The sequence below is a fragment of the Arabidopsis thaliana genome, chromosome 4 (assembly GCF_000001735.4).
Source record: "Arabidopsis thaliana chromosome 4, partial sequence".
Taxonomy (NCBI): Eukaryota; Viridiplantae; Streptophyta; class Magnoliopsida; order Brassicales; family Brassicaceae; genus Arabidopsis; species Arabidopsis thaliana.
In genome coordinates this window covers 13,255,187-13,275,199 of record NC_003075.7, presented here as the reverse complement: position 1 = coordinate 13,275,199, position 20,013 = coordinate 13,255,187, and the positions used below count along the sequence as shown (strand labels likewise).

At 35.0% G+C, this 20,013-nt stretch overlaps 4 protein-coding genes across 9 annotated transcripts; 2 read left to right on the top strand and 2 right to left on the bottom strand.

Moving 5' to 3' along the window:
* The first annotated feature begins 8,179 nt into the window (after positions 1-8,179).
* AT4G26190 (Haloacid dehalogenase-like hydrolase (HAD) superfamily protein) lies at positions 8,180-13,061 on the top strand. 5 transcript variants are annotated; one of them, NM_118752.5, is made up of 7 exons: positions 8,180-8,302; positions 8,878-11,543; positions 11,630-11,711; positions 11,837-11,900; positions 12,151-12,336; positions 12,431-12,491; positions 12,573-13,061. In NM_118752.5, exons 2-7 carry the CDS (start codon positions 8,918-8,920, stop codon positions 12,725-12,727), a joined length of 3,174 nt encoding a protein of 1,057 aa, NP_194349.2. In that variant the 5' UTR covers positions 8,180-8,302; positions 8,878-8,917; the 3' UTR covers positions 12,728-13,061. The 5 variants fall into 5 exon arrangements, with proteins under 5 accessions (NP_194349.2, NP_001328352.1, NP_001328350.1 ...); NM_001341787.1 differs by having other exon boundaries at positions 8,180-8,797; NM_001341790.1 differs by having other exon boundaries at positions 8,198-8,302; positions 8,738-11,543; positions 12,573-12,993.
* Positions 13,062-13,089: 28 nt separating this feature from the next.
* Positions 13,090-15,231, top strand: AT4G26180 (Mitochondrial substrate carrier family protein). Of its 2 annotated transcripts, NM_001341785.1 has the most exons (7): positions 13,090-13,450; positions 13,637-13,722; positions 13,807-14,014; positions 14,100-14,226; positions 14,323-14,507; positions 14,600-14,725; positions 14,812-15,231. In NM_001341785.1, exons 1-7 carry the CDS (start codon positions 13,313-13,315, stop codon positions 14,935-14,937), a joined length of 996 nt encoding a protein of 331 aa, NP_001320068.1. In that variant the 5' UTR covers positions 13,090-13,312; the 3' UTR covers positions 14,938-15,231. The 2 variants fall into 2 exon arrangements, with proteins under 2 accessions (NP_001320068.1, NP_001329416.1); NM_001341786.1 differs by having other exon boundaries at positions 13,118-13,450; positions 14,600-15,213.
* Positions 15,232-15,815: 584 nt separating this feature from the next.
* Positions 15,816-18,270, bottom strand: AT4G26170 (transcription factor; the record flags this gene model as incomplete). The annotated part of the gene is made up of 6 exons (NM_118750.8): positions 15,816-16,851; positions 17,024-17,133; positions 17,371-17,526; positions 17,871-17,991; positions 18,110-18,163; positions 18,225-18,270. The coding sequence occupies 6 exons, from the start codon at positions 18,268-18,270 to the stop codon at positions 15,818-15,820; spliced, it is 1,521 nt and encodes a 506-aa protein (NP_194347.4). The 3' UTR covers positions 15,816-15,817.
* A 50-nt stretch (positions 18,271-18,320) lies between these two features.
* ACHT1 (atypical CYS HIS rich thioredoxin 1) lies at positions 18,321-19,949 on the bottom strand. Its single transcript, NM_118749.4, has 4 exons — positions 19,686-19,949; positions 19,131-19,313; positions 18,802-18,966; positions 18,321-18,666 (listed from the first exon to the last, which is right to left on the bottom strand). Exons 1-4 carry the CDS (start codon positions 19,902-19,904, stop codon positions 18,568-18,570), a joined length of 666 nt encoding a protein of 221 aa, NP_194346.1. The 5' UTR covers positions 19,905-19,949; the 3' UTR covers positions 18,321-18,567.
* Positions 19,950-20,013: the final 64 nt, after the last annotated feature.

Here is a 20,013-nt window from a genome sequence, read left to right as displayed (position 1 = left end):
AAACATTTGTGTGAATGAAGGAGTATATATAGCAGACGTGACCAAGAGGAAAGTCTTTGACAAGTTCAATTTTAATATTAGTTTACTTACATACAGAGAAGAAGTTTGTGTAAAGAATAAGGAAGATTCGATTGTGGAAAAATACGGTGTCATTGACCTGCAAATGGATGAATAGATAAGAGTGTTTGGCTATTTTTATTTTTGTTTTTATCTTGAAACTTCTCGGTGGTTCATCTTTAGGAGATCGCCAGTTCTATAAAACACTGATTATCAATTTTTAAACGTAATGTTGTTTAGACTTTAGTCTGCTAAAAATAGTTTAGTTTCTATTATTGTGTACGAGTTTAAATGTGTTTTAATGTTGTTTGTTTTTGGAAAACTTTCTAAATATTTTGGTTTAGTCGGCTGCTACGATTTAAATCCAAAAGGGTCACTAATGCGTTTTAGATAATAGTCTCGTAATTAATAATCCTTCACTAATACAATATTGTTACACAGAAAAAAAGATTCTCGTTTACCTATTTTTCACTATTTGATATTCTTACAGAATGGTCACTAAGAAAACTGTAAAGTACTTTTGTTTTTTCTTAGAGACCATAACAAAAGGTAGTTACTTTTTTTCTTTGAGAATACAAATTTACGTAAACAAAGAGTCATCAGTACTAGTATGTCGTTTTTAACTACATACAGTTTCTATATAAATTATACGCGTCTGTTTTACATTATGTGTGTTAAATATAATAATAGGAGCTGGAATAAGTAACTAATCAAATTTATTGGGTATACTAAACTCCATAGATGAAAGAAATGAGGAAACAACTAAATTAAATGTTCTGATTCGATGTTTTAAGCAAAATCAAAGATCACCTTTTGCCAAAATCAATTTCGGACAACTGTTAGCTTATGTCTTCTTCTTCCTTCTCTCTTGTTGATACTTATTTTTTCTACTTAACATTTTTTAATTTATTCATTTATTTCCATAACTTTAGTTATGATCTATAGCCCAAATACGGTGGTTGAAATTCCGATTATATGGATTTGGCATCATTAAAAAAATGAGAAATTTACATTATACGAGAGGAGTGGGTGGGTGGCTATCCATTTACACTTTATTATATCTAGACAAAAAAAATTATGATAAAAATCTATACCATATTTCTGGACTAGTATTAGAAATTAGGAAATTCGATCTTTTGCTGATTACCATGAGAACAATTCGTCTCTAATTAAGTATGACAATATTTACGAACCAGAAGTCAGATGGATTATTATAGTTTCTTCGCGTGAGTTAATATGATTATATTTCGATAAAAAAAGAAGTAATATGATTATATTTAGATTTATACAAATAAAAACCTATGGTAATCGAACAAAATTACATTTCTCAAATACTGAGTTGTTGAGCTAACCGGTCAGATTGTAGGTCATTGCATCGGTATGATTTTTATTTGTTAGTAACATATATATGAAGAAAGAATTTCTATATTTTATCTAAAAGGTGATATATCTATAAAAATTAGTTGTGGGAAACAGTTTTATATGTTAATTAGAATTAATTTTGGCCGTATTAATTAATACGATTACCATAGGTTTCTAATTTTCCCCTAGTGGTCAAAGTATGCTCCCTAATGGGTGATAATTATGCTCCCTATTAATGGCGGTACGTACGGCTAATCGAAACCTTTGTTTAATTAAGGCAGAATTTAATTCTCTCCTACTCATGAACCCGCTTACACATGCTACTGTATAAATCTTTACCATATAGTACACTTTAACACATGACGATAAACAAAACAAGCTACCTTAACATATTTTTAATCTAACAAAATTAAAAAAGAGAAAATACTTTTACCACTTTTCATGTACACACAAAAAAAAACCCCACTAGGTTTTAGTATGAATATATAAGTCCATACTGTATTTTAAGATTTTTAAAAATATTTCCCATGACGATATATTATTTTAAAACTTACATGTCAATATATAAATACGTTTATACATATATCTAAATCTTATTAATTAGTTCTATTTTTCCTATATGTAATTAAAACTCTTATAAAGCTCATCCAATTTTATATATTAATAATATAAGATGTGTGTGCACAAAAAAAACAAATTTGAAGCAAAAAAAGAGAGAGGATATTTGGAAAGATCTAATAGTGGTTAAAAGTCCAACTACGTGACACATATACATACAATCATACGATAAGATTATGATTCCAATTTGTGAACAATATATGTTCATCAAGAATATAAGTTCTTGGAGGATCTTAGGTGACCCCACATATCGCAATTAATAGTGAGTTATGAAATCAAAAATTTAAAACTTTAAAAAGAGGAGAACTAATTAACAGAAAAAAACTTTTTTTTTGTCGACGTTTTAACAAAGATTAAAAGCACGAGTTTCTCATATCTATATTAAGTTAATAGAGTGTTATTGATTCCATTGCGTGTTGGTTACAATTCGTTTATAGCACTGGTTACTAATTAAAGTACTCTAAGGAGATTTTACTTTTTTTCCAAACTAAATGCCTGCTTTTATTACTAGAACCATCATAGCATAATAGTTGTATGGTCGCAATTTTGCCCGCATGCTGAGATTAAGATTTTGTGTTAAGATTGGCTGTTTGTATGTTTGGACTTAGAACATCAGCCTAAATTAAAGGGTATTAATCGACATAACAATAGGACCCAAATGAAAATTAATAAATTTAGGTAGAAGATAACGAAAACAATGTAAACTTATAGATGTAGATGCACGTATATTGGAGATATACACAGTTATACACACGTGTTCTTACATATGGATGTATATTCGTATTTACGTAATACTAATAGACAATTGTAATTTGCATGTGATCGAACCCACCAGCTTAAGATTCGGAAATAAAACTGTAGATTGAATCTCAGTACATGATCAACACAAAGGGTAATGCTAATCTATATGTTTTATATGGTCTTATAAATAGAAATTACAATAACCTAGACTTTGAAGAAAAAAAACTAATATACTATGTGATAAATTTTTAGGATTAGTGTGAATATCTATATATATATTGCAAAATTTAATCTTTATTTCAACTGTAAAATATATATTGAGAAGACGGGATGGTTAGAGTGTTATAGCTAGCGTACATGGAGCCAAACTCCGATAATTAAAGCGTTTTAAACGTAATGCATCACATATACATGTGTGTATATACCACAACGATTTTAGTTTGCAGAGTGAAAAATTATCATTTTCTAAGTTGAATTAAATGATCTATATCATCCTCGAAAGACATTGTAACGATCCACATTTAGAAACGTGATTTATTTACACATTAATTGTTTGTTAAGTTTTGAAAACAAACATGTTAGATGCAAGCTTTTTGGGGAGTTAATGAATTGGTTGATTTCTTCTAGTTTAATGTCATAGATTGGCTTCAAATCATGCTGGATTATGTCTTCGACAAACGTGACAATCCAATGGATTGTTTACAATTTTGTGTACTTTCATAGGAACATAGAATCAAATTTAGTCACCAATTGATTGATTGGTTCTCATAAGTGTATAAGAAATTGCAATCAATTACTAATTCTAACACGAAATCTTCAAGAAGAAGTTCATGATATCTTACGGAGCAATCATTGATGTATGTACTAATTTAAATACTAATAGCTCGACTATTTTAGTATAAATTTAAAATAAACAAAGAAGCAAGTTGTAATAGAGAACGTGAAAGAGAAGTGGAGTTTGGGGACTGTTTGTGCGGCTAATTAGGAGAGCACCTTCATGAAAATATACGAGACATGCATCAAACGATATTGCGATCTATAATCTTTGTTATTAATTAAGTATATTATCTAGTTATATAGCTATGAGTCTATGAACTTTTTCTGTTAATGTTATAAACTATTGTTCGTAATATGTGGATTTCACTAATTAATGTGTGTGGAGTGTCTATTTATTTTCGACCATTGGACTATTTTCATTAGATAACCAATGCACCTACTTTAAAAAGTACTTACACAGCTTAAGTAAAGCTTTTTTAAGAAAACTATAAGTTCTACTGATATTTCTTGTCATTCACTTACACATACATTGAAACCCATTGTACAGTAGGTCAATACTGTATCATATGCTAATTCTAAAAGTTGTTTTAAGAAGATTTTTAACGTGATTTATAGCTAGGTTTCCAGAGGTCCCACTTTCAAGGAGTTGGGGATGAGCTACATGAATGCAAGTGTTTAGCTCGAGCCATAGACAATAGATTGTTACACATGGTAACTATATCCGAAAGGTTGATATACCAGCAATTGGAGGATATTTCATTATCAAGCAATTGAGAATACTTATTTCTTAGGCAAATCATATAGTGCGTTAGGTAATGACATCTTAGAAGGAAATAAATTATACCAAGAAGATTCCAATTTGTTTTTGTTTAATTCCGAGGATTGGTTTTAACTTGGTTGTTCTTGCTTTGATATAGGTTACGTTCCCGGTTATAAGGATTTACATAATTTGTTGAGTGTACAATCAAACGAAAAGGTATATATATCGACTTTGCTAAAATCGCACTGACATACTAGTATACTACATATATAATTAATATAGTTTTTAACATGTTAACAATTTCACTACTAGAGGGTACGGTGTCCATTACTCGTTTAAAAGCATTCATAACCAGTCAAAAGAAATAAAAAGATCAAGACAAAACCATGAGATAATTGTAGCAACTAGCAACCAAACTGAGAAGTATGATGATCCTAATCCCTAATGATTTGCTGTCAGCAAAAATATTTTTTATAAATGATTTTGTGAAAAGTCGTATCTTCCACAGTCTCATGAGACCAATGAAAAGAGGCCACGAGATACATGTTTCACTCTTCTTGTCATTTGTCAGAAATAGATTAACTAAACATCTTCAGTTGGTAAGTCGTATCATATATCCTTCCAACCAAACCTTCTGATTCCACCGTATATAGTTTGCTATATCTTTATCAATAATGCGGCGACTCCTAGCTTTTTTTTTTTTTCTTTTTTTTTCTTTTTTTTAGCGATATTGATATTCGAGATTTTTTTATTTATTATTTATTTTAAAGATTGATATCCGAGAAGTTTATGAATAACCTAATACTTTTGTGATTTAAAATGTTTTAGAAGTAAAACGTAAACATTTTTTGTTAGGATATGCATGCAGTGTAGAGTTTTTTTTTTTTTTTACGTCGACCTACACTTCATGGTCTATTTATGCATATCGTCAGTTCAAAACGTATAATTTCAAAATGATTAAAATTGCTTTTAAAATACTCATTAATTAACGGGAAGAAGTAAAGAATTATCTCGACTTTGGCATGGATAATAATCATACGAGCCTTATCATTTGGCGCGAGCGTGACCAGCGTGTGAACACATAAACTTGGCTAGATAGAAATATTTTTATGTATTCATGAACTTGTATTTATTTAAAGAGGTTCTTGATTTCTCCCTTAACTGTTCATAGTTAGGAGAAGGATTAACAATAATATATTATGTTGGAGCAATATAATGTGCCTAAATTTGTTTAGCGAAAAGGCAAATTTTGGCTTCACATGCATATAGAATAATATAAATATCTAATAAGCTTAAGTATTCATGGGTAATTTCAATTATATTACCAATTTACGATATACCATAGAAATTTTGAGAAGACGTACATATTTTCCTACCATATGGTGAGAAATATAAATTATAAGACAGGAACTGTACATATGTTTTTGTTTCACTTGAAGAGTATTGAGTTATTATACTAGAGACGAGCATGTATATATATTTTATTCACATGAGCTTATGAAATACCCTTAGACCATCCTCAATGGAAGTCTCTAAACATGGGTTTCTTAACTAACTTACAAGTATAAGTATAGATAAATAATATATTTTAATGATGTGTCTCTTAAATTTGAAGAAAATTAGATCAATTGTCTCTTAAGACAATTGATCTAATTTTCTTCAAATTTAAGAGACTTATCTAATATTTAAATCATATAAAATATTTATTATTTGTTTAGAGTTTTACTAAGAGTCCACTATTGTGGATGCTCTTAATCCTTACACATTAAAATCCCTACATTAAAATAATAATTATTTATTTAATTTTGAAGATAATAAAAAAATTAAACTAATTAATAAAAATATATAGTAATTGGCAGTATATAACTATATATATAGAAAAACATAACAAAAAACAAATTAATACTTGAGAAGATAAAGTAATTCACTGGCAGAAAACATAACAAAAACAAATTAATACTTGAGAAGATAAAGTAACACTGGCAGTGGAGAACTTGTGTTGCAGAGTACGGCAACGTGTTCGTACAAACACGTTTGAAATATTCTTGCATGTCATAACGCGTTTTGCAATATTATACTGTACTACTATTGTTTTGGGTTCTCATTGAATTCAAGAATTAAGAAATTAAAAATGCCAATATATAAATGCAAAGTTTGAAATACGTATTTGGTAACTCGTTTATTGGTATACGATTAAATATTATTTAGTATGGTGATTGATCTGTATACACACACACGCACACGGAAAACTAATGATTGTATACTAAAGTTTGTTCTCCATTTTGATATCAATATGAAGAGAAATAAACTTAGAGCAGCAAATAGTGGTTTGTGTTCGTGTTCTTGATGTGTCATTGCTTTGCTACAATTATGTATAGTACTGCATGTTTGCTAACCAAAACAATTAGAGAAGCCAAATCATTAATAGTTCCCTTCTTAGTATAGGGTTTCCAACATAAAATTTGATGTTAACACTTGCATTATCAGTCCAAACTGAAGCAATTGATTAGAATTATTATACTCATCATATATATGGTGTTGGAACTTGTGAAAAATGGATTTGTATATACAATTGGGGACTTCATTAATTTTTCGACAGATATGGCTGTGTTTTTTTATATGTATAAATGGCTGTATAATAATTGTTGATTAGTTGTAAATATAATCAAGAACACAAAAGTGCCTCGAGAATTAAAAACACACATGGAGTATGGTCAAGTTGTAAATTTTGTAATAATATCTTATAATTAAGGAGTACACTTTATTACAATCTTCAATCATTGCTGAATAATGCATGAATGGGTCACATATATATGAAGCTTTACATTTGCACATATACAAAATGAATTATCAACCAACATAGCTAATAGCTTCCACTTGGACACTGATTCTCATGCCCAAAATATAAATAAAAAAATACGAACGAAAGAAAAACAAACACTTTCGTGTAAGAAGGTAAAATACGACAGTCAGTCTATTCTCACGTATGTATGTATAATCTACTCACTGATTGAGCAATTAACTTTTATTGAACGATTAATTAGATTGATATAAAGCTTTAGAAATGAGAAGAATCACCAAAACGTTACAATTAGCTGTGTCAAGTAGTTTAAGAACACCAAGCCGTTATGATTAGCTCCAATTTGCCCAATTGTGTTAAAATGTGCTTATTGTACAAATGCAGATAAAGCATGTGATAGATGGAAATTGTTGCTACGCGTGCAACTTAGTTTTTTTCTATAAAGTTCAAGTTGCTTTACAGGTTTATTGGCAGATAATTTCAAATACCGAGTTATACAATAAACCCATTGTGATACTTAAAGAAAACATGTGTTTTGGTTTTGGAGCATTTCTATATAGAGATAAGGTATGTTGCTACCTTTCTTTTACAGATTTACTGAAGACTCGAAAGCAATAATCTATAGACTTGAGAACACAACACTGATCAAAATCTTCAGGGGTCTCTCTTTTAGTCAAATATACAGTATGGGTTTTATTGGTCAAAGAGATGCAAGGAGCTTAAATCCAAAACTTTGACGGTTACAAAAAGATAAAACTAGTACTTTGCAGTTCTTAAATCATTTTTTGCATGCTTCGTTTACAAAAAAAAAAAAAAGTACCATTTACTTGTATGAATTAAACGTGAGTCACGAACTTTAGTATGACTTTGAATTTTGATGATCAATATGATGAGTAAATTTCTTGATTTGATGAACAGAATCAAAATAGATATATAAATGGGCCACATATATGGGCCTAATTAGTTGGGTTTAAATTAAAACATTTCAGTTGTGATTCACAAACCAAAAAACCTGGTTATTTGGAGTCATGCTTGTAAACCTGAATGGTTATTGATAATGTTTTGGTTTTCAATATAAACCGGAAGTTTTAACACAAACGAAGATTCAGTTAACCCTTGCTATCGAATTCGCCGCGCCTCTTCGTCTCCTTCACAGAGATACTCTTCGTCAATTTGAAAACTTCCAGGTAATCTCATCTTTTTCTTCTTCTTCTTCTCCTTCTATTTGTATTAAGCGTAGCCTGAGAAATCTCCTGGTCGGTTTTGAGACAGTGCCCTGTGCTCTAATTTCGGTTGATACCTTGACATGTCCGTCTCTTCTTCGAGGGTGATTTTTGTTTTTCAAATTCAGATTTAAGATGTGACCCAGTTACTAAAACTTCTGGTTTTAAGGTTGCCATCATTTATGTGGAATATCCTCAGCTCGATTGAATCTGGCAGTTTTTCGTTTTTCTCTTGTTAATGGTTTTTGTTAAGAAGCGTTTTGGTGTTTTAGTGAATAAGAACACTGCCAATCATCATTTCACGAACAATGGTATTAGAAAGTGCATAATTTTCTGGATGGCTGCTTCTTTGGTTGGAATTGTTTGATTCACATTTAATACATAGTCTCTATTGCTCAGTTTCCAATCACTTAAGAGCTCCGTGTTGGGTTTTCTAGAGCTACCGTTTGATGGATTTATGTGAGGCATCTTAATTTATCCGTTCTTTGTGAATCATCACTTCACTTGTGCTAAACTTGAGAAAACGTTTCCCTTGATAGTTTTGAACTGCAGCTGATTTCCGACTAAATTAAAGGAGTAATGGAGAGTGTTTCAGTGGAAACACTTTCAGAAACTGGAAACTCAAATGACGGTCAAACGAATCCAGAATTGATTGATAAGCATAAGAAGAGATCGGGGAAAAAGAAGAGAAAATCGAGGAAACTGGATAATGAGGTGAAGGATAATGATTCTCATATCAGTAGCCAAATTGGGAACGCAGATGAGGCCTTTTCATCTCAAGAAAAAAAAGAAGGGGAAAATGAGAAATCCACTAGTGAAAGTCAAGTTCGGTTATCCGAGAATCTTTTGTCTTCATTACCTGCAGAGTCCTGTCAACGAGATTCAGTCTCATGTGAAGAGCCTAGAGCTACACTACATCATACAGACCCAATCTCATGTGAAGATTCTCTACCAGATGATAATAGGAAGGGTTCTAGTACAAAAAAATCAAAAAGGAGAGAGAAGAAGAAGAAGAAAGAGGACTTGTCCTGTGAAGAGAAATTGTTGGATGAAGTTGAAAAAATCACCAGCGAAGACCAAGTGCATCCACCCAACAATCCTTTGTCAAACGGTATGGTACAAGAAAGGTCAGGTGAACTAACTCAGGATTCATGTGAGAAGCCTGGAGCGGCACAAATTTGTACAGACCCAAATCTGTCAACCTGCAAAGATTCACTGCCAGATGCTACTAATATGACTAGTTCCTCGAAAAGAAAGAGAAACAAAAGGAGGGATAGAAATGTACTGAAAGAAAGTGGTGTTGATATTGGTAGCACCAATGCAGAGGTTGCTGTAACTGACAATACTACTACTGAAGCTGAAGGATCAAGATCGATGAGTATAGAGGAAAACTCCGTTGCTAGTGTTTTGATAAATGGTTGTCTGAAATCCAAGGTTGATACAGTGGAACAACTAGATGGCACAGATGTTCAAATCAATGAAACTGTCTTCCAAACTCAGAGTACTAAAGCCAAGAAAAGGAAGAAGAAAAAAACCAAAACAATGGAGGCCTGTGATCCATTAGGAAATACTCTGCCGACCTCCACGGAAAGCGGGCCAGTAGAGTGTGTGGAAAATAATGATGGGAATAAGGAAAAAGATGGAAACACTGAAGTTAAAGAGGACGTTCGTGAAGTTAAATACGATACTATTTCTGAAGCTGAAGGATCAAAATCGACGACTAAAGAGGAAAAATCTGTTGCTAGTGTTGTGATAAGTAGTTGTCTGAAATCCAAGGATGATACAGTGGAACAAAAAGAGTGCACAGATGTCAACATCAGTGAAACTGTGGCCCAAACTCAGGATCCTAAAGCCAAGAGAAGAAAGAAGAGAAAGACCGAAACAATAGAGGTGTGTGACCCATTAGGAAATACTTTGTCTACCTCCATGAAAAGCGGGCCAGTAGAGCGTGTGGAAAATAATGATGGGAATGGTGGCCGAGAGTTAATTAGTTATTCGGCAAGTCAGACGGAAAATTATGTAAATGGGGAGGAAAACGGTATTCAGAATCTCGGAAAAACTAAAGAGAAGGAAACAGATGAAAACACTGAAGTTAAAGAGGACGTTCTTGGAGCAGGTGTATGTGATGTAAGGAGCAAAAAACGGAAGGGAAAGAAGAAGAAAACTTCATCTGCAGATATGGAGGTCTTTGAGCCATCAGGATCAGTAGAGTGTTTGTTGAATCAGTCAAACGAAAAAGACATGCAAAATTTTGATGGGAATGCTGGACAAGAGTTCGGGGGAGAGGATATGACAATTAAAATTGAAAAATCTGCAACGAGAGAGAAAAGTGGAGTTCAGAAATCTGGAAAACGTAAAGAAATGACAAAAGATAAAAATATTGAATCTAATCAGGATGCACTCGACGCAGAAGGTGTTAGTGATGATGGTCACAAAAGAGAGAAGAGGAAGATAAAAAACAAAACAAACTGCGAATCAGTTGCCACCATGGATAGTGAGTCAGTACAGTCTTTGTTGTATCAATCGAATGGAGAAGGTGTGAAAAATTATGAAGGGAATGCTGATGGGGAGATTGCCAGTAAGGATTTGGCTAGTAACATTGAAGATTCTGCAACTAAGGGGGAAAGCGTTCAAGATGATAAAAATACCAAAAAAAGGAAAAAGGATAGAAAGGGAGAAGTTGATCAGGATGCCAAGGGAGCAGAAGGTGTTAGTACGGTTGAGGTGACAACAAAGAAAAGCAAGAAGAAGAAAAATTTGTTAGATCATAAAACTGACAATATGGAGGAGGATAGTATAAAGAAAAATGAAAAAAAGGAAGAAGTTGATCAGAATGATTTGGGAGCAGAAGGTGTTAGCAAGGTTGAGGTCAAAACAAAGAAGAGCAAGAGGAAAAAAAATTCTTTAGATCATAAAACTGATGATATGGAGGGGAAGGATGATGTTTCATTACCTAGGAAAGATGAAGAACCAGAATTTGACAGGGAAAAGCTTGAAACGTCATTGTCAAGTTCTGTCTTAATACAAAATGATAACGTAGCTCAAGGAGTTATTTCATCAGAAACTGGAGATGTACCTAGATGCACATGTAAAGCTCAACGTACCAGAAAGTTGGTTATATTTGATTTAAATGGAATCCTTGCAGATATTGTTCAGGGTTTTACAGGTACATTTCTTCCAGATGGTAAAGTATCATACAGATCAGGTAAGAAAGAATCAATTTCAACGTCGCTACTTGTAAGTTGTTTTATGTTTCTTTTACTGCAGAGTAATTTCTTTGTCCTTTTATAGTCTTCAGGAGGCCTTTTCTTCCTAGTTTTCTCGACTTTTGCTTTGAGAGATTTGATGTTGCGATATGGTCTTCCAGACGTGTGTGAGCTTCTTGAACTGATTCAAAACCCAAAATGCATTGTCTTTGACTCTTCTTAGTTAGGTGTCTTATACATATACGAAGTTTAATTCCTCAATTAACTCTGTCTCTCCTTTTTCTCTTACTAGTGGGTTGGATTATATGATCAACATTGTCATGAAAAACCATGCGAGGAATCTGTTGTTCTGTTTTGTAAGTGATCCCTGCAACCTCTATGAGCTATTTTCTTGACTTTGAGAGTAGATTATGAGAAATGCAGTTCCTATATGAGAAGGACTGTATTATGAGAAATGCAGTTGAGATTGAGATTGTAGAAACACAGTCTACAATCTTTGTGAACTTTGCATTTCTTTGACTATGAGATATGTAGCTTACGTATGAGCAGAACTCATTCTAATAGTTGGTCCAAAAACCAGCTAGCTAATGAATCTTATGGACACAGGATCAGAATATATGCACTACAACGAAGTTTAAAACTCAGGAGAAGAAGGATAAACCTTTGTTCCTCAAGGACCTACGAAGAGTATGGGACCATATTGGGACATGCATCAGTTGTGGAAAGCGAAAGTATGATGAGACAAACACTTTGCTAGTTGACGATTCACCCGACAAGGCCTTGTGTAATCCTGTAAGTGTACTCGAGCACCTTTGAATAGGCTTATGCATTGAATGTGTCACTTTTAACCTCAACATCCGTTGGTATTGCTCTTCCTCTCTTTTAGCCACACACTGGAATCTTCCCTAGCCCGTACCAGTACACAAACCGTCAAGATTCTGCATTGGGTTAGTCTTAAATCACTCATCATTCTCTTTCAATAAAATGGTAAGCATAATAGCACACTGATGTTTTATTTCTTGAGACAGGGCCTGAGGGTGAGCTAAGGAAGTATCTAGAAAGATTAGCGGATGCGGAGAACGTTCAGAAGTTTGTAGCGGAGAATCCATTCGGTCAAACTGCCATAACTGAGACACACGAGTCATGGGAGTTTTACTCTAAGGCCGTCGAAGCACATAAGTAATTCCTCAACAGGAGTTTTTACTGTTATGTAAATGCTGTCGACTCTCTAGAGCTCACAACAAGCAAGTGTTGATGCACACACAGATGAAGTTCCTGTTGGAAGTGTAATTCAGCTCACTTTACATCTTAATTGATATTGTATCTCGTGTTTCGAAGAGACCAGCGTCGATACATTTTTAGATTCAGATTTGTAATTTGTCGTTGATTGTTTACTCGTTCAAAAATACATTATCAATTCAGAGTCTAATCGTCACATTTAAAAAGGAACCTAACTTCGAATCTTCAAGACAAATAAAATAAAGCGAAAGCAGAAATTAAAATTAAAATCATACTAATTAATTAACTTCCACTAATTAATGGAGAATAATATTTGCATAACTTGGAGGAGAAGGTGAGAATCAGACAGAAACCAAGTCTTTTGATTGATCACAAAAGAACAATTCGTTTTTTCGCTCTCTCAATTTTAATATCTTCTTCTTCTTCTTCCTTCATTGAGCTTCAGCTTCAACTGTACAAAGATTGGTAAAAGGAGAAGAAGAAGATCCATTAAACCGTATCTATCTTTTCTCTCTCCACTTCTATTTCCATGGCGGAGGGTGAAGAGAAGAACGGAATTATTGATTCGATTCCTTTATTCGCTAAGGAGCTTATTGCCGGCGGCGTCACGGGTGGTATAGCTAAAACCGCCGTTGCTCCACTCGAGCGAATTAAGATTCTTTTCCAGGTACCAACAATCATTATGGGTATTGATTCTAGATTACCAGAACTAAGATTGATTTGTCCTCTGACTCTGAGTCATGTACTCAAATTCAAGCATCGAAATTAGAAAGCTTTTAGTGTTTGTATTCTGAATTGGTTACACAATTGCTGGATTATAGAAGCTCATGATCATGTATTGATCTTTTGTCAGACCAGAAGGGATGAGTTTAAAAGGATAGGACTTGTTGGATCAATCAACAAGATTGGCAAAACTGAAGGTTTGATGGGTTTCTACAGGTACGTTTGTCTTTAGTGTTAGATGCGTTTTGGGATCTAGTTCAGTCAGATGATTCTGTAACTTTCGTTTTGGTTTGTGAACAGAGGGAATGGTGCAAGTGTTGCTCGGATAGTTCCCTATGCAGCTCTTCATTACATGGCTTATGAGGAATACAGGAGATGGATTATCTTTGGTTTCCCAGACACTACTCGAGGCCCATTGCTTGATCTCGTAGCTGGATCATTTGCTGGTGGTACTGCGGTTCTCTTCACCTATCCTCTTGACCTGGTCCGGACTAAGCTCGCTTATCAGGTAAGCTGCTTCAGATCTTGTGTTTTTATGTCTCATCTCGAGATAATACATAATTAGTAGGCTCATAGAGAGTTCAGCAGTGCAGGTTGTTGGTTCAGCAAAGACGCAAGTAAAAGCTATTCCCGTGGAACAAATCATATACAGAGGAATTGTAGATTGTTTCTCGAGGACATACAGAGAATCTGGAGCCCGAGGCCTATATCGTGGTGTAGGTACATTACTAACCATTTCTTTGGATTTGTTATAGATCTTCTCCTTCTCTAAGACTCAATAAAAAATTGATCTTTCTTTGGTTGCTTGTGTATCAGCTCCTTCTCTCTATGGGATCTTCCCTTATGCTGGTTTGAAGTTCTACTTCTACGAGGAGATGAAACGTCATGTCCCTCCGGAACATAAGCAAGACATTTCCCTGAAACTCGTTTGTGGGTCAGTCGCTGGATTGCTTGGTCAGACTTTAACATACCCTCTCGATGTTGTCCGGAGACAAATGCAGGTTTGATCTGGTTCTTCTTCTATCGAATCGAAGACATCCTTGAATCTTCATAAAATGATCCTGAGTAGTATTATAACCGAAACTCCCTGCAGGTTGAGAGACTATATTCAGCCGTTAAGGAAGAAACAAGAAGAGGAACAATGCAAACCCTTTTCAAGATTGCAAGAGAAGAAGGTTGGAAGCAACTCTTCTCAGGGCTTAGCATCAATTACCTTAAGGTTTGAGACTAGTTTCATCGATCTATCTTTGTTTTCGGACAATGAACAACCAAGTTACAAACACTTTTCCTTTCGGGTTTCTTTAGGTTGTACCGTCTGTGGCAATCGGATTCACAGTGTATGATATTATGAAGCTGCACTTAAGAGTCCCGCCTCGAGAGGAACCTGAGGCAGAAGCTGTGACGACACGAAAAAGGAAAGTTTTCACCTAATACTAAGATCAACCATATGATCTGATTCTTTGTGGTGTTTAAAACCACATATTATTATACTAGATTGTACATTCCATTTTTTGGTAGAGGAAACTGAAGCTAACACTCCTCCATATAAACAGTGTCAGAATCCCAATTGAAAACTCTAGGACCTCTCTATGTAAACACATAATTGCTTATACGTTTTTGTTGAATACTTTCCAATGTATCTTACCTTACGAAATACTGAGACACAGATTGTTGATTCTCAGGATTTCAAAATATTTATCATGCTCATCGGTTTCTTAACTCAAAAAGACAAATTGCAGAAGAAATTTTCCCAGTTCTATCTTGCAGGTTGAAACAATGCATACACATCATACTATTTCTGTTCAGGACCTTAAAGTAACAGGACCCCTCAGATTGCTATGACTTAGAATGGTTCTGCAGATGATTTTCAAGTGTCAAAGGCAACACAACAGAACTAGTAGACAAAAGCAGATGTGGCAAAAAACAAGAAGGAGGTCCATTAAGTTCTAGAGTGATGCTTACTTAAAACAAATGTGTATCAATGTTGAAAGTTGATGAGAAAGAAGACAGAAGTTGATAGGCTGAACAACTACACATACGAGTAGTGAGCTTGTTTTCTACATTATGGCAGATAGCAACAAAATTTATTACAGAGACAAGACATTGATGGAGAACATCGAAGCTGCTTCTTACAGAAATGCATATTCGGTTCGATTAAATTGCACCTACTTAGTTAATTCATACAACCTTATTATCTAGAGTTAAAGGTATGATACGGCAAATCAACAGATTTTACCAATACCAAACCGGCTCGATACATAACATTTTGGTTAGGTAGTTACAAAAGGAGTTATACTCCACTGCTTTGAATTCAAGATGTGATTCTCATCCCCTTGTGCTCCTCACATCTCTTCCTTCCTTTCACTGGAGATTTCTCGCATACTGATCCATTGTACAGCTTAAAGCCACAAATTACTTGACTTGCAGTTGCTGACTGAACATTTTCAGATGATCCGTGGTTCAATGTTTTATCTTTGTGCTGCCAACATCTTTTGCTGCCCTCAGGAGCACTTCTTGTACAAGGCAATCCATTCTTTGTTGTAGCTTCACATAAAAGACCCGAACCCTCTTGGTTCATGCCTGTACTTGTCTCAGGTTTGGATTTGTCCTCATTGACGGCTTTATCACGTTCTGTTGGGTTCAGCAGAAAAAAGAAGGCGTTAACTCTCATTCCCTTGTGATCCTCGCATCGTTTTCTCCTTGAAACAGGTTTACTTCTGCAACGTATCATGTCAGGTAAAATCACTCCACATATATTCTCAGTTTCTTCACATTCTCTTACGGTAGGAACTTCACACGGTATGTGGATCCCGGGGGAAACACGAGAAAGTCTCTTCCCTTTATGCTCTGTGCATCTCTTTCTTCCTTTGACTGGAGTTGTAGTGCAAGTAGTACCATCTTCTAGTAAGACTCCACAAGCAGAAGCAGAATCAGACTCATCAACTATGTCATCATGTTTCTCTGAAACCGGTTGAGGTCTAGACCGACTGAGTCTAAGTATAGATGGAAGCGAATTACTCTCCTTCTCAGCAGCATCAGAACTGACCTCTCTCTCTTCTTCAGAATCAGACTTCTTCTCTTCGGTTTGGTTGTCACTTTTGTTCTGAGTAGTAGGAAGAATAGTTTGAGACAAACCCTGCTTAAGCAAGTCATGATGAGCAAAAGATCTACTATAAGACCGGAGCCGGGATCTAATGCTTTCAGGTTGACCAAGATTAGCCACAAGAACATCATCTTTTCTGCCATGGTCATGACTGAGCTCATACAGACCCTGGAAGGCTCCTTGGACTCTGTTTCTACCAACAAGATCTTTCCCTTCTCTGAAATTTTCCTTCTCGTTGGCTCCTATCAGAATCTGTTTTCAAGTGTAATAAGTTTGACATTTAAAAATGTGTGTTTTCCAACTTCATTACGTAAGATAAAGAGCTTATATTGATGACAAACATGAGACTAAGCCACCTAGTTATCCAACAAAGATACAAGTTACAATGTGATGAAGAGAGATTAAAAATGTGACCTTTGGCTTTGGACCTAAATCTCGAGAAATTAAGGAGTAGTCCGCAAAAGTCTTGCGAATTCTGCAGTTTCTGAAATGGGTTTACGCAGAAACATAGATCGGGCGAAACCCTGAAAGAAACCCAAGAATCATCAATGGAATTACTCAGAATCTCCAGAGATCCAACAAAGAAACGTTGAAGAAAAGTGTGGTAGGCGTTAAAAGTTAGATCTTTAAATAAAAATTGCAGATATTTCCAAGAGAATTCATTCGAAATTCTGTTGATCTCGAAAGGGTTTTCAACGGAATGAAAGATGGAGCAAAACCCTAAACCCAGAATCTCTAAATTTCTTGAAATGCGAGAGTACCTGCCACTTTGAAAAAAAGGGGTCATGATTAGTTCGAATGTAGTCGTCTCTCTTGAACATGGTGAACACGACGGCGAAGGAAACGCCGTCACCAAAATCCAATCTCTTTTCTTTTGTTCTCGTTTCGTTTCCTGATCGGACTTGAGAGTTTGTCTGCTGCCCGACTAAATTTGACCGTTAAGGATGGAGAATTTACAGATAAAAGTTTTTTTTTTCAAATTTGAATTCGTCACTGCTAATGAATACTTGCAGAAACTTTTGAAGTACAGGCGTTGGTATAGTCTTAAATTGACCACCGTTGGATACTTCAACTTGAGCCTTTTTTGAAATTATAATTTTCTTTTATATGATCTATTAATGATGTACATTTGGAGCTACAATACTAGGAAAAACGAGCGGTGGAAGCTACTAACGAATTTGCTACTGAATTCTCCTCAACTACAAGTTCTCAAGCTCAGAAATGTTACAGGATAGAGCGCATGTTTAATCTACCATTTTACAAAACTATTAACCCGCCAATTAGCAAACCGATTTCTGTTCCTCCTTGTTTGTTATTCCACCTACAAAGATTCCAGTGGGAAGGATACAATGGACAACGTGAAGAAGAGAGACAAGTTGCAACTTAACAAATGCCAAACATTTGAAGAAGCGGCAACTTTCTCGACGAAATACAAATCCTTTACTCGGATTAGAAACTCGACATGTTAAAGGAGTTGGCTCGTGAGCCTAAGGCTTCAACTTCTTGTTATTTTTCTTCGAGTGAAGAAAAAATGCTTTCTTAGACGAGATGCAACTGATGCATTTTTGTTTGTGTAATAAATATGTAGCTTTTGATTACTTTCATTCGTTAATACAGACTTTAACGTTTATAGATGAATGAATTTGTAGGACAACTAACATGTTAACGTTTCTTCTTACCCAAGACAAAGCAGTGGTTTTATTAGGGCATCCTCTTATCTATCTAAAAACGGTGGATGTGTGTGTTAACTGTTAACTCACCAAGTTAATTTTGAAACCCAACACTTCCCGGTTTTACTCGGTTTAGGGAAGCTGATACTTGATAGGCGATGAACTCGAAGTCAGACTCATTTATTTATGTACAAAAATTATGATGCACCACATGGAAAATGCAGTCAACATATATACAGGGAAGCGATTTAACAAAATAATCTGTGATCAATCTGAACCAGGCATTGATTATTCACTTGAATCTTCAACTTTCTCAGAAGCTGAAGAAGAGATGTTACTGATACTTCCTACATTGTGTCTCTCTATCGCCTCTCTCAGTTTCTGGAACTGCATAAATGTTTGCAGACGCTTATTAGACTTAGAGGTCGCCATCAAGACTATACAATGCAGTAACTATTCTCTGGTTTCGTGATAGACAAGTGACGTTTGAAATTAAAGAAAGCTGGGACAAGAAGAACTAACCTTGGCAAGAGAGCATGAGAAGGATTCGACTTGGCCATCAGCACCGCGGTAGAAGTGGAAATACGGTAACACCTTGACGTTTAAGCTTTTGCAGAGAGACTTGTTCTCGTCAAAGTTTACTTTAAGGAACAAGATGTTAGGGTGTTCTTTCGCCGTTTTGCAGAGCTGGAAAAGAATAAGAAAAGAGTCTCAGCTTTAGAATAAGCAAGCCGATAATTTGAGCAAGCTTAAGAAACATAATGGTTCAAGACTCGCGAACTGAATGAAATGAGAGATGATCGAGTATACACGAAGAGATACAATCGTTAAGTAGCTAACGGGAAAGTTACCTTTGGGAACATTGCACGGCAAGAACCACACCAAGTTCCGTAAAAATCTACGATAACTAATCTATCTCCCGCATCTTTTAACGCGTTGAGAAACTGCTCAGCTGAGGTAATGTCAATCATGTTTGGCCCTGCTTTCCTCTCCCACCATTTTGGCTGTTCGGTTTCAGCAGCTAACGCTTGGACCTATCCCAAAACACACATACATTTCATCAATATGTAGCCACACTGACAACACCAAACACTCATAAAGTTAGATGTTATTTAAAAGCCCTTAACGCAACCTAGCTTCAATCAAAGTAAGACAGTGTGAACTTAAACACAGGACTAATGTAATCGTCTATGTGGCTGAGAGACCTAACTTAAAACATCTTCAAATGGACCAAAAAGACCACATAAAGAGTAATCACAATCAATGGCACATATAGAAATCCCTAATTTCCCAATCGACTACAAGTGACATAAGAATTAAGCAGATTTCTCAATAAGTGGAACATGGGTTCTCGAATTTAGGCCGTAAAGTTGAAATCCATCACAAAAATTTACGAAATTGTATACCTTTACGGAGAGAGACTGATTCCTTGATGAGAAAACAAGATTTCCGATCAAAGATGAAGTAGTAAGGGAGGAAGAAGAGCTCGAAGAGGACAGACCGTAGAATCTATTGCATGAACTCAGTAACTGTCGGGCCTCAATTGGTGTAGAAATCGGAGTAGAATTAGAAGAAGCGTAAAGCGAGAAGCTTAGGGATCGTAACGATGTCGTCGTCGGAGACATGACTTTTTGTTTGTTTTGTTCTGTTTCGCTCTCTAATTCTTTCCCCGGAAAAGTAGAATTCGTTTGTCAATCCTCAAGTATCAAACTAATTTCAAAACAACCCCATTAG